At 46.1% G+C, this 14,364-nt stretch overlaps 2 protein-coding genes across 2 annotated transcripts; both read right to left on the bottom strand.

Moving 5' to 3' along the window:
* Positions 1 to 1,283: 1,283 nt before the first annotated feature.
* On the bottom strand, positions 1,284 to 2,210 carry LOC116046668 (olfactory receptor 13C2-like). Its single transcript, XM_031295067.1, has one exon. The coding sequence runs from the start codon at positions 2,208 to 2,210 to the stop codon at positions 1,284 to 1,286; it is 927 nt and encodes a 308-aa protein (XP_031150927.1).
* A 6,481-nt stretch (positions 2,211 to 8,691) lies between these two features.
* LOC116046667 (olfactory receptor 10J4-like) lies at positions 8,692 to 13,516 on the bottom strand. Its single transcript, XM_031295066.1, has 2 exons — positions 12,610 to 13,516; positions 8,692 to 9,032 (listed from the first exon to the last, which is right to left on the bottom strand). Exons 1-2 carry the CDS (start codon positions 13,514 to 13,516, stop codon positions 8,692 to 8,694), a joined length of 1,248 nt encoding a protein of 415 aa, XP_031150926.1.
* Between the last annotated feature and the right edge of the window lie 848 nt (positions 13,517 to 14,364).

Genomic DNA, 14,364 nt, shown 5'->3' with positions numbered 1-14,364 from the left:
TGTTGTTAAGGTTGAGGATAAACAGTTTTGGGCCCAATGCTGACCCTGTGGGACGCCAAAGTAAATGTTAATGCTCACTGACCGGTGATGACCCATTTGTACATACTGACTGACAGAGGTTTGACTAAAACCTCTACATTTGGGCGCTCGCTCAACCAGGTGAGCTAACCAGGCACATTTGTTAATCTTTCTACCAACTTTTTCATCCACCGACTATCAGCACTGCTATACACCACAACACCTGGTTGTGCCGCCAGGTGTAACAACCCTGAAGGAGACTGGTCTTGCAGCCCACCAGGATGTGTTTGAGTGCAGCTGGAGTCTGGTTGCAGAGATGGCATGTGGGGTCTTCTACGTACCACTGGTTAAGGTTTTTAGTGGGATGGCAGGACATCATAGATAGTATTTTATTATCTTTTACTGTATTGTTTAAACTGATCTTACAAGTTTTACTTTGTTTCCGTTAGGGTTAGTGTCTCCATAGTTTTTACAGGCTGACAGTTGTAACGAATTCCCAGCCCTGCTCAGGAAAACAAAGGAAAAAACCTGGAAGAGGAAATTCAAGAGAAGACCATACCTCCAAGGATGGCTGCACATTTGGGTGGGTAATTACAATATTATCAAAAAGTCCAAGAATATAAACAGTTCCATGAATCAAAAATTAATTCTGCAGTTCAAGATTTACCCAACTAGGGCTGTTCAAAACCTCACAGTGATGGTTTTCTTGTTTGTAACGAGGTATAGTCTACAACTAGTGCTAATAAATAAAACATATCATAGCAAAAATAAAATGGTATCTTTTTTTTATTATTCTTAATTTCTTAAAAAAAAACACATTGCTCTAGTAACCCTTTGCGTACTTTATAATGCCAAATCAGACACTAAAAACAAGTTAAACAGGAAACTCATAATGATATGCACTTATGTTCTAGGCTCTTGCATTCAGGGCTGTTGATTTAAACATCTTGGAATTTCATCTGAAGCAAGAGAAAATATGGTACTGATGAAAAAAGTCAACAATGGTAACAACATAAAATTTTACTACAGAAACAAACAAAACTTTTTACGGTTTGCATTTTGTGATTACATGATAAGATAAAAAATAAGGTGTTGTATATTTAAATGACAGTGAAAAAATAACTGACATCAAATTGTTGACGCTAACAATGTTTTTTATTATGTTTAAGCCTATTAGAAGCAAATATGTGAATTAAATACCTACCAAGAATATTTGCATTATTATTATGTTGTAATTAGTGTACACAGTTAAAACAGTGGATATATTAGTTTAATTTGTCTCGACTGAACAATCTCTCCAGGTGTTTAAAAATGTCTTTCATTTTCAGTCCATAAATGATCGGATTAAAAAGAGGATGATACAAAATCATTTGTAAAGACATAATTAAATAAACAGTTTTTGAAAAATCGGTTTCCAGTCGAGCTAGAAGTACATCATATGTAGTCAAACAGGAAAAGTTAATCAGAACTAACAGGTGGGGTAAACAGGTCTGTGCAGCTTTTCTCCTGACTTCTCTACTACTTCGATAGATTATTATAAGTATCCTGGTGTATGTAAAAAGTATAAAGAGAAGAGGAAGCGGTACAGCACTTACAAACACAATCAAGCCATATATATTCAGCACTGCTGAACTCAGACAGTGGAGTTTCTGAATTGTGCTGTTGCAAATGATCCCTTTTAAAAGAAAGTAACAGAGCTTTTTATTTGCAATTAGTAACGGTCCCACTGAAAACTGACAAGCAGGTAGAATCCAAGCTAAAATCAGGAAAACATAAACAGTTTTTTTTGTCATGATAGTTGGATATTGCAGAGGTTTACATATAGACACATATCTGTCATAGGCCATGACTGACAACAGGAAGAATTCTGAAGAGGCTAGAGTGTAATATATAAACCACTGAAAGAGACATGCTGAATAAGATATGATCTGTTTTTCAGATAAAAAGTCAATCAAAAGCTTTGGATAGATAGCAGTGCTGAAAAGAAGAGAGTTGATTAACAAAGCTGCAATGAAAATGTACATAGGCTCATGGAGGGCTTTGTTAATCACTATGATGCCCACAATAGTGGAATTACTGCAAATTATTAGAATATATGCTGCAAACATGATCACAAAATAAAGATATCTGTATTTCTTCACTTCCACATGCCCATCAAACGTTATATATGTTACATTTAATTCATTATCCATTATGATTGTCTAAAAAATTACTAAAGGTCTCATATAACCTGAGATTGTCTTATTTAGTGATCAGTACCTGACCTTGATACGCACTGGTTTGGCCCGGCAAACACAGAATTGGATCTGCGACCTGTTTGAGGTTTTTATCAGACTGCATCAACCTCCATGGATCTCATTAATCTCTCCAAAGGGAAAGCTACTAACATGTAAACAACTTGATCAAACTCTGGAGGCCTGACCTCATGTTGTTAAACTTTGTTTGCTCAGATTACATGACTCTGTCATATTAAGAATTGCACTCTTAAGCCTTGTTGGGATCAAACATTTTCACCGTGATGAGTTGAAACTTGCAACTACTTGCATCGCACCGGTCTGCAATGTTCTGAATCGTAAATACGACATGAAGAGACAGTGTATCATCTTCATAGCAACGACTCTGTACTTTTGTTCTAACTTCCAACTTTTAGGCTTTTATGTAGCTGGATATTATTTGTTGCATCTAAATATTAATGTGGATAACGTTAGTAATAGTGAGATGCTTACAACAGCTGCATTTCTAGTGATAAAATGGAGAAAACGTTTTATTTCCCTAACTCACTGCTGTGTTCTAACGCCGCTGGCTCTCTAAAGTCACTCTCTAGCTAGCATCACCATATACTGTAAATACACAAAAATTATATATATATATTGCAAATTATTCCTTTCAAAACAAAGAAACTGAGTTTTTCAAAGCTAAAATCAGGATAATCTTAATAGTTTTGTTGGATATTGCAGAGGTTTACATATAGAAACATATGTCATTGGCCATTACTGCCAACAAGAACATTTCTGAAGAGGCTAGAGTGTAATATATACACCACTGAAAGAGACAGGCTGAATAAGATAATCTGTGTTTCTGATAAAAAGTAAATCAAAAGCTTTCGATAGATAGCAGTGCTGAAAAGAACAGAGTTTGTTAACAAAGCTGCAATGAAAATGTACATAGGTTCATGGAAGGATTTGTGTGAGGATGAAGACAGAACGGACCCAAACGCTAGGCTCAGCAGACAAACAAGTTTTATTGAAGGTTAGGGAAGAGGAAGGAGTGGGGAGGCGGACGCCGGGGACAGGAGAAGGGGCTCTGGGGCTGGAGTAGGATAGTGAGGGAATACTGAGGGAAACGGTGGGGCTAGGATGGTGAGGGAATGCGGAGGGAGACTGTAGAGCTAGGATGGTGAGGGAATGCAGGGGGAAGCTGTAGGGTAGGATGGTGAGGGAATGCAGAGGGAGGCTGTAGGGCTAGGATGGTGAGGGAGCTAGCGGGGATGGGCGGGGGAACCGGGACCAAGGGGGCCGAAGAGGAGGCACTGGAGAAGAGGGGAGTCGAGGTGGAGGGTGGCTGGAAGCAGGAACGAGGGCAGGGCAGGAGCAGAGCAGGATGAGGTGGAGAGCCGTGCGAGGGGGACCGAACGGTGAGGCCAGCTGACTGGAGGTACGGGAAGCGAGTGGAGAGGATTCAATTCAATTCAATTCAATTTTATTTATAGTATCAAATCATAACAAGAGATATCTCGAGACACTTTACAGATATGACAGGATGACTGCAGAGAGGAGACAAAAGGTTAGTGACAGACAAGGACAGGTAAGTATAATGTTTTTCTCAGAGAGCTTGTGTAGCGTGTCACCAGAATGGCTGAAGCAACGATCAAGCGAAGATGATGAGTGGATCCGGGGTTCATATACTGGCTTGATAGTAGATGGCTGGCAGGTGTGTGCAGCGGGAAGGGTGATGGTGGAATGACGAACAGGTGCGTGTAATCAGCTGGCAGGAGCAGGCGGGAGGAGGGGAACAACACAGGAGACACAGAACGAGGCAAAACAAATAGAAACTGACAGTGGGAATAAAATGGTACTGGGAAACAGAAAATAAAACAAAGACTCACAGCCAGCCGACCCCAACCATAACAGTACCCCCTCCTCAACGGACGCCTCTAGGCGGGCCGCCAGGCTTGTCCGGGTGGACCCTGTAGAAGTCCTCTAGGAGAGTGTTGTCCAAGATCTGGCTGGCGGGAATCCAGGATCGTTCTTCCGGTCCGTAACCGGCCCAGTCCACGAGATACCGGTAACCCCGGCCTCTACGTCGCACATCCAGGAGGCGGCGTACCGTATAGGCCAGATGGCCATCGATCATCCGTGGAGGGGGGGGGGCGCTGCCACCGGGGCGGAGAGAGGGCTGGTGGAGACCGGCTTGACCTGGGAGACATGAAAGACCGGGTGTACCTTGAGGTGTGGCGGGAGCTTGAGCCTGATGGCGGTGGGATTCAGGACAGCCTCTATAGGGTACGGTCCCACAAACCGGGGGTTGAGTTTCTTGGAGGTGGTCTGGAGGGGGAGATCCCGAGAGGAGAGCCACACCTTCTGGCCCGGCCGGTAGACGGGGGCAGGTGTCCGGTGACGGTCTGCCAGACGTTTATTGTGAGAGGCGGTGCGCTGAAGGGCCGCCCTGGTCTCCCGCCACACCCGTCGACACCGTCGTAGGTGGGACTGGACCGAAGGAACCGCCACCTCTTCCTCCAGGGACGGGAACAGCGGAGGTTGGTAACCCATGGCACACATGAATGGAGACATCCCGGTGGCAGCGCTGACGAGGGAGTTGTGTGCTTACTCGACCCAAGGGAGGTGGGAACTCCACGAGGAGGGGTTACGGTATGCCACGCACCTAAGGGCCGCCCCCAGGTCCTGGTTCGCCCGCTCGGTCTGCCCATTGGTCTGAGGGTGGTAGCCTGATGAGAGACTAACAGTAGCACCGAGAGCTTGGCAGAAGGATTTCCAGACTTGAGACGTGAACTGACGATATCTTGCAGAATGCCGTGGAGCCGAAAGACGTGGTGGACCAGTAGACGGGCAGTTTCCAGGGATGTAGGCAGCTTAGGTAGAGGGACGAAGTGGACCGACTTGGAAAATCGGTCCACGACGGTGAGTATGGTGGTGTTGCCATTGGAGTTGGGTAAACAGGTAACAAAGTCCAAGGCGATGTGGGACCAGGGCCGACCGGGGACCGGAAGTGGACGGAGCAGACCAGCGGGCGGTTGGTGGGAAGCCTTGGAGCGGGCGCACACCTCACAAGCGGCCACAAAGTCCCGGCAATCTCTATCCATAGCAGGCCACCAGAACCGCTGACGGAGTAGGAAGAGCGTTCTGGCCATCCCTGGGTGGCAGCTGAACTTGGAGGCGTGCGCCCACTGGAGGACCCGGGAGCGAACAACAGGAGGGACGTAGAGGCGATTGGGAGGACCGGTTCCTGGTCCGGGGTCGGTGGACTGGGCACGGCGTACGGCAGTCTCCACCTCCCACACCAGGGAGGCGACAAGGCAGGTCCGAGGAAGGATGGTGTCTGGTTGGGTAGCCGGGTCGTCATGGGAATGGAGACGGGATAGGGCGTCGGGTTTAGTGTTGCGGGATCCGGGGCGGTAGGACAGGGTGAAATTAAACCGGTTAAAAAACAGGGCCCACCTAGCCTGGCGGGAGTTGAGTCTCTGAGCAGTTTGGATGTATGAAAGGTTCTTATGGTCGGTCCAGACCAGGAAGGGGTGTTGGGTGCCCTCCAACCAGTGCCTCCACTCCTCGAGGGCTAGCTTCACGGCCAGCAGCTCCCGGTCCCCCACGCTGTACCTCTGCTCAGTGGGGGTTAGGCGGCGGGAGAAGAAGGCGCAGGGATGGAGCTTGTGGTCAGAGGACGAACGTTGGGACAGGGTGGCTCCAACGGCCACATCCGAGGCATCTACCTCTACCACGAACTGAAGGGAGGGGTCTCGGTTGATGAGGATGGGGGCGGAGGTGAATTGGGTTTTAAGGAGGGAGAAGGCTGCAGCGGCCTCTGGAGACCAGACAAAGGGGACCGAAGGGGAGGTAAGGCGAGTGAGAGGGGCGGCTAGGAAGCTGTAACATCGAATAAAGCGACGGTAAAAATTAGCAAAGCCCAAGAAACGCTGCAGTTGTTTAACGGAAGTAGGGGTGGGCCACTCGACCACGGCTTGAATTTTGGCCGGGTCGGCGCGGAGCCGGCCACTCTCAATAATAAAACCGAGGAACTGAACAGAAGGGACATGAAATTCACATTTTTCTGCCTTGACGAACAGCCTATTCTCCAGAAGCCGCTGCAGCACTAGACGGACATGTTCAATGTGTTGGACTGGGTCACGGGAGAAGATCAGGATATCGTCAAGGTAGACGAATACAAACCGATGGAGAAAGTCGCGAAGCACATCATTAACTAAGGCTTGAAAGACTGCGGGGGCGTTGGTGAGGCCAAAAGGCATCACCAAGTACTCATAGTGGCCTAATGGGGTGTTAAAGGCAGTTTTCCATTCGTCCCCCTCCCGGATCCGCACTAGATGGTAAGCATTTCTAAGGTCTAGTTTAGTGAAAATAGCGGATCGGGAGAGGGACTCGAATACCGAATCCATTAAGGGAAGTGGATATTTGTTTTTAATGGTTATGGCGTTGAGGCCCAGGTAATTGATGCATGGGCGGAGGGTCTTATCTTACTTAGCCACAAAAAAGAAGCCAGCGCCTAAAGGGGACGAGGAGGGACGAATGATGCCGGCAGCTAGGGAGTCTTTGATGTATTGCTCCATTGCCTCTCTCTCCGGACGCGACAGATTGAAAAGGCGCCCGGACGGAAGCGGTGCGTCCGGGAGGAGGGCAATGGAGCAATCGTAGGGGCGGTGGGGGGGTAAGGACAGAGCTTGTTCTTTACTGAACACCTGGGCTAAGTCGTGATACTCGGGGGGAACCAGAGTTAGGTCAGGGGAAACAGGGGGAACAACGGATTGGATGGGCTTACCGGGGGCAGGCGCAGACAGCAGGCAGGACGCATGGCAGTGGTTACTCCAATTCCGGATCTTCCCCCGCGCCCAGTCCACGTTGGGGTTGTGAATAATGAGCCAAGGGAGACCAAGAATAACCGGATTAGCAGGTGAGGGAATAAGGTGGAAGGAGATAGATTCATGGTGGTTACCTGAGGTGCGGAGGCGGAGCGGGGGAGTGTGGTGAGTTATGGTAGGCAGGGGATGGCCATCGAGACCGGTGGCACGAAGAGGCGTGTCAAGGGGAACGCACGGAATAGAGAGCTGTTTAGCGATCTCGAGGGCCAAAAAGTTTTCGTCAGCCCCAGAATCGATTAACGCCCCCACTGGGAGGGTAATTTCTTGCCAAGTAATGGCAGCGTCCAGCAAAAGACGAGACGGGGGAGGGGTACGGCTCGCCAGAGTCCCCATAACTACTGGCGAGCCTGTACTTTTGGGCGGATAGGACAGGAAGAAATGAAGTGGCCAGGGTTACCGCAATAAATGCACACGCCCGCAAGGCAGCGGCGTTCGCGCTCCTCAGGGGAAAGGTGGGCCCGACCCAACTGCATGGGTTTAGGGGGAGGCGAGGAAGGAGGCGCCGGAGGGACTACTGGACGTGACTGGGAAGACGGGGGAGCAGAGACCCGTGCTGGCGGAAGGCAGGTCCGGGAAGAGGAGGAACCGCGGGGCGCTCGTTCCCTCTCTCTTTCCCGGAGGCGATTGTCCACATCTATGGCGGTCTCGATGAGCTCGTCGAGACCCTCCGGCACGTCCCTGGCAGCTAACAGGTCTTTCATGCGCTCGCTCAGACCCGCCAGGAACATGCTACGGAGGGCCGGACTGTTCCAGCCCGACCTAGCGGCCAAGATGCGGAAGTCAATCGAGTACTCGGCGACACTGCAATCACCCTGCCGGAGGGACACGAGCCGGGAAGCGGACTCTGTTCCTCGAACAGGGCGGTCAAAAACCCTCCTCATCTCCTGCTCAAAAGCCGAGTAAGAGGAGAGGAGGTGTGGCTGCCCCTCACTTACCGAGGTGAACCATGCAAGTGCTTTGTCGCGGAGCAGCCCAGCGACGAAACACACCTTGGCCTCGTCGGAGTGGAAGGTTACTGTCTGCCTCCGAAACACTAGGGCGCACTGCACGAGGAACCCCTCGCAGGTTCCCAGCACGCCAGAGAATTTATCCGGGGAAGAGACGGGGGACTCGAGGGGAGGAGAGGCGACAGCGGGCGGAGTAGGCGCGGGAACAACCGACGGAGCACTGGAAGGAGAGGGATCGCTGGAGGAACTGGAGTGATGGGACTGGGCGGCTAGACGTCGGACCTCCTCGGTCAGGGAGCGAAGCAACTCGGACATGGATGTAATAGCCGAGGAATGCTGGCCAAGCAACGCTCCCTGGGAGGCCACGGCGAACAATAAATCTGACGGTGGGGAAGTGGGAGGACTGGGATGGGGGGGGGAGCCTGCTGGGTCCATATTTGGCTTGATCGTTCTGTGAGGATGAAGACAGAACGGACCCAAACGCTAGGCTCAGCAGACAAACAAGTTTTATTGAAGGTTAGGGAAGAGGAGGGAGTGAGGAGGCGGACGCCGGGGACAGGAGAAGGGGCTCTGGGGCTGGAGTAGGATAGTGAGGGAATACTGAGGGAAATGGTGGGGCTAGGATGGTGAGGGAATGCGGAGGGAGACTGTAGAGCTAGGATGGTGAGGGAATGCAGGGGTAAGCTGTAGGGTAGGATGGTGAGGGAATGCAGAGGGAGGCTGTAGGGCTAGGATGGTGAGGGAGCTAGCGGGGATGCGCAGGGGAACCGGGACCAAGGGGGCCGAAGAGGAGGCACTGGAGTCCGGGGAAGAGGGGAGTCGAGGTGGAGGGTGGCTGGAAGCAGGAACGAGGGCAGGGCAGGGCAGGAGCAGAGCAGGATGAAGTGGAGAGCCGTGCGAGGGGGACCGAACGGTGAGGCCAGCTGACTGGAGGTACGGGAAGCGAGTGGAGAGGATGACTGCAGAGAGGAGACAAAAGGTTAGTGACAGACAAGGACAGGTAAGTATAATGTTTTTCTCAGAGAGCTTGTGTAGCGTGTCACCAGAATGGCTGAAGCAACGATCAAGATGAGTGGATCCGGGGTTCATATACTGGCTTGATAGTAGATGGCTGGCAGGTGTGTGCAGCGGGAAGGGTGATGGTGGAATGACGAACAGGTGCGTGTAATCAGCTGGCAGGAGCAGGCGGGAGGAGGGGAACAACACAGGAGACACAGAACGGCTGTGTTCCTGCTCAATGTCCACTGCTAGTACTATTTTTTTTATTTTTTTTTATTTTTTTTTAGGGCCCAAGCGCTGACAGCGGCGAAGGCCCTATTGAAACTGAAGGAATTATTAGGGCCTGAGAATTATTAGGGCCTGAGCCCTAATAATTCTTGGGCCCTCGCCCAAGTCGCATCAAGTCTGGTGAAAATTTACGTATTTTAAGGGTTTCGGGCATAGGCGCACAAAAATGGCTCGCTAGCGCCCCCTACACAAAAAATGTAGCTCCTGCAGTAAATTTAACATAAACTAACAAAAAGTGGTACACATATGTAGCATGTCAAGATGTACAAAAAATCTCACTGAAGCCATACCCTTAACCCAACAGGAAGTCCGCCAATTTGAATTGAAAGTTCGAAATTTTTGTGATTTTAGCCATTTCCACATGTCGTACTTTAACAAACTCCTCCTAGAGATTTCATCCGATCAACTTCAAATTTGGTCTGTGCCATCTTAAGACGTTAAAAATTAAGTTATAAAAGGAAAAACATTTTGTCATAGAACGTGGCAGGGCGGCCATTTTGTGCGTTTCGCCATAGTAACAGGAAGTGGGTGTAACTTGAGTGTACATTGTCCAGTTGGCTTGAAACTTTTCAGGATTCATAAGTGTCTTAACCCTGAGGAAGTATAAAGGCCGATCTTTATTCCAAATCATAGCGCCCCCTTGTGACAACAGGAAGTAGGCCTAAAAGTCAAGGTGCTATACTTTAACGAACTCCACCTAGAGATTTCATCAGATCAACTTCAAATTCTGTCTGTCATCTAAAGACCTTAACGATGAAACAGTGGGGGCATGGCGTGGCGTCCATTTTGAGCATTTATCGATGAACGAAGAAGATGTTGTAACTTTAGTGTACATTGTCCAATTTAGGCAAAATTTCTAACAATTGACAAGGGTCCAGGCCTGAGGAAATGTGTAGGCTAAAATTGACTTTTGGTCATAGCCCTCCCCGCTGGCAACAGGAAATCAGCCTTATATGACAAACATCATACGATTTACATGAAACTTATAATGTGTGGTCTACATGTGATACTGAGCAGCCCCCTATACGTTAACCATGCCCACTTACTCAGGCCACGTCCCCTATTATAACATTTGAACCGTTTAAGGTAGAGTCTTGTGTGAGGTGTCATTGACCTCAGCAGGGAGTTCCTTCTTCGTTGGTGATGGTTTGGCCCGCCCCCTATGCTTAAGCCACGCCCCCTTTAATAACATTTGAACCGTTTAAGGTAGACCCTTGTGGGAGGTATCATTGAACTCAGCAGAGAGTTTATTTTTGATCGGTGGTTTGACACACCCCCAATGCTGTAACCATGCCCCTTTTTTATAACTTAGGACCCGTTTGATGTAGACCCTTCTGTGAGGTCTTGTGTGAGGTATCATTGAACTCAGCATGGAGTTCCCTTTTCATTGGTGACGATTTGCAGTGTCTGAGTGCCGCACAAATGCACGGTCGCAAGGAGCGGTGTCCACCAGTAACCCTGACGCGCGCAGAGGCGCGAGGGCCCATCCAATGCTGCTTGCAGCTTAAATTTTTACTGTTACTATAACTGCCACTGTTCATGTCTTTCCATACTCACTATTATAATTATTATAAGTCATATTTCTATAATTATTATAGTTAGGAAGTATTGTAGTTGATCTGCATCTCTCTCGCTCTCTCATCCCCCAAGCGGTCGTGGCACACCGCCACCCAACTAGAGCCAGGTTCTGCTTGATGTTTCTGCCTGTTCTACTGCCTCCAAGTGGCCAAAACTCTCTGCTCTGCATCACTGAACATGCTCAGAACATTGCTATAATCTAAACGCAAGCCGAATTATTGCAGCAAGACTGCCAGCAATGACTTGCAAAATGTAACATTTACATCCATTTAAGTTTTGGTCCATGGTGTCAAATGAATTTTATTTCTGCTGACAAATGTATTAGTCTGAGTGTAGACTCTTGCCCAACAGTTAAGCCATTTCGGCCTCCCTTAATCTTGGCTGAAAAGGTTAAATATCCATCTTTTTATCTATTCTCTTTGATATGTCTGGGGCTGGTGCATAATTCGACAGCAAGACTTCTAACTGGCACCAGAAAAAGAGACAGCGTTACACCAGTACCAGCATCCCTTATTAGGCAAGAGTTATCTTTAAACTTATTTGAATTTAACCAAAGATATAATTTTTTTATTTATTTTGTGACCCTTTTCAATATATAAATAATATTTTATTTGTGTCATCTGCAAAAACAATACATTTTAGTAAATTTGATACTTTACAAATGTTGTTAAGGTAGAGTATAAACAGTTTTGGGCCCAATGCTGACCCTGTGGGACGCCAAAGGAAATGTTAATGCTCACTGACAGGTGATGACCCATTTGTACATATCTGACAGAGGTTTGACTAAAACCTCTACATATGGGCGCTCGCTCAACCAGGTGAGCTAACCAGGCACATTTGTTAATCTTTCTACCAACTCTTTCATCCACCGACTATCAGCACTGCTATACACCACAGCACCTGGTTGTGCCGCCAGGTATAACAACCCTGAAGGAGACTGGTCTTGCAGCCCACCAGCATGTGTTTGAGTAGTAATTACAATATTATCAAAAAGTCCAAGAATATAAACAGTTCCATGAATCAAAAATTAATTCTGCAGTTCAAGATTTACCCAACTAAGGCTGTTAGAATCCTCCCAGTGCTGGTTCTCGTTTGTCACGAGGTATACTCTACAAATAGTGCTAATAAAAAAAACATATCATAGCAAAAATAATATGGTATCTTTTTTTTCTTATTCTTTTTCCACAAATAAAAAAAAAACACATTACACTAGTAACCCTTTGCGTACTTTATAATGCCAAATCAGACACTAAAAACAAGTTACACAGAAAACTCACAATAATATGCACTTATGTTCTAGGCTCTTGCATTCAGGGCTGTTGATTTAAACATCTTGGAATTTCATCTGAAGCAAGAGAAAATATGGTACTGATGAAAAAAGTAAACAATGGTAACAACATAAAATTTTACTACAGAAACAAACAAAACTTTTTACGGTTTGCATTTTGTGATTACATGATAAGATAAAAAATAAGGTGTTGTATCTTTAAATGACAGTGACAAAATAACTGACATCACATTGTTGATGCTAACAATGTTTTTTATTATGTTTAAGCCTATTAGAAGCAAATATGTGAATTAAATACCTACCAAGAATATTTGCATTATTATTATGTTGTAATTAGTGTACACAGTTAAAACAGTGGATATATTAGTTTAATTTGTCTCGACTGAACAATCTCTCCAGGTGTTTAAAAATGTCTTTCATTTTCAGTCCATAAATGATCGGATTAAAAAGAGGATGATACAAAATCATTTGTAAAGACATAATTAAATAAACAGTTTTGGAAAAATCGGTTTCTAGTCGAGCTAGAAGTACATCATATGTAGTCAAACAGGAAAAGTTGATTAGAACCAACAGGTGGGGTAAACAGGTCTGTGCAGCTTTTCTCCTGACTTCTCTACTACTTTGATATGTTATTATAAATATCCTTGTGTATGTAAAAAGTATAAAGAGAAGAGGAAGAGGTACAGCACTTACAAACACAATCAAGCCATATATATTCAGCACTGTTGAACTCAGACAGTGGAGTTTCTGAATTGTGCTGTTGCAAATGATCCCTTTTAAAATAAAATAACAGAGCTTTTTATTTGCAATTAGTAACGGTCCCACTGAAAACTGACAAGCAGGTAGAATCCAAGCTAAAATCAGGAAAACATAAACAGTTTTTTTTGTCATGATCGTTGGATATTGCAGAGGTTTACATATAGACACATATCTGTCATAAGCCATGACTGACAACAGGAAGAATTCTGAAATGGCTAGAGTGTAATATATAAACCACTGAAAGAGACAGGCTGAATAAGATATGATCTGTTTTTCAGATAAAAAGTCAATCAAAAGCTTTGGATAGATAGCAGTGCTGTAAAGAACAGAGTTGATTAACAACGCTGCAATGAAAATGTACATAGGTTCATGGAGGGCTTTGTTAATCACTACGATGCCCACAATAGTGGAATTACTGCAAATTATTAAAATATATGCTGTAAACATGATCACAAAATAAAGATATCTGTATTTCTGCACTTCCACATGCCCATCAAAAGTTATATATGTTACATTTAATTCGTTATCCATTATGATTGTCTAAAACAAAATTGAATACATAAAACAGTTATATTACTAGAAGTCTTATATAACCTGAGTTTGTCTTATGAAGTCATCAGCACCTGAACTGGATACACACTGATGTCGTCCTGTAAACACAGAAATTGGATCTGTGATCTGTTTGAGTCTGTAGGAAGTTTTTATCAAACTGCATCAACCTCCATGGATCTCATTAATCTCTCCAAAGGGAAAGCTACTAACATGTAAACAACTTGATCAAACTCTGGAGGCCTGACCTCATAGTTGTTAAACTTTGTTTGCTCAGGTTACATGACTCTGTCATATTAAGAATTGCACTCTTAAGCCCTGTTCGGATCAAAGATTTTCACTGTGATGAGTTGAAACTTGCAACTACTTGCAACGCACCAGTCTGCAATGTTCTGAATCCTGCCAGTTTACACCAATACGACATGACGAGACAGTGTATTATCTTTATAGCAACGATTCTTTGTACTTTTGTTCTAACTTCCAACTTTTAGGCTTTTATGTAGCTGGATATTATTTGTGGCATCTAAATATTAATGTGGATAACGTTAGTAATAGTGAGATGCTTACTACAGCTGCATTTCCAGTGATAAAATGGATAAAACGTTTTATTTCTCAAACTCACTGCTGTGTTCAAACGCCGCTGGCTCTCTTAAGTCACTCGCTAGCTAGCATCACCATATACTGTGCTTGCCGGCGCTTGTTGAAACAATTGACGTCCCTTACTTCCTAAAACCAGCCTCTGGAGACGTGACCAGCTGAGTTGCAACAACACCATCAGCTGGTTTGAGTTAAGCTGAGACGGGCCGGTTCAGACCACTGCAATGTTCTAA

Source organism: Sander lucioperca, chromosome 8 (assembly GCF_008315115.2).
Source record: "Sander lucioperca isolate FBNREF2018 chromosome 8, SLUC_FBN_1.2, whole genome shotgun sequence".
Lineage (NCBI taxonomy): Eukaryota > Metazoa > Chordata > Actinopteri > Perciformes > Percidae > Sander > Sander lucioperca.
The sequence above is the reverse complement of the archived record's forward strand: the minus strand, read 5'-3'. Positions and strand labels throughout refer to the sequence as shown.

Excerpts from the sequence above, each read along its gene's own strand:
- LOC116046668 (XM_031295067.1), bottom strand. The coding sequence starts at position 2,210 with ATGGATAATGAATTAAATGTAACATATATAACGTTTGATGGGCATGTG.
- LOC116046667 (XM_031295066.1), bottom strand. The coding sequence starts at position 13,516 with ATGGATAACGAATTAAATGTAACATATATAACTTTTGATGGGCATGTG. Across the intron at positions 9,033-12,609 it reads ACACCTGGAGAGATTGTTCA|TCATCCTCTCCACTCGCTTC; the intron begins GTCGAGACAAAT and ends TCCTCTCTGCAG.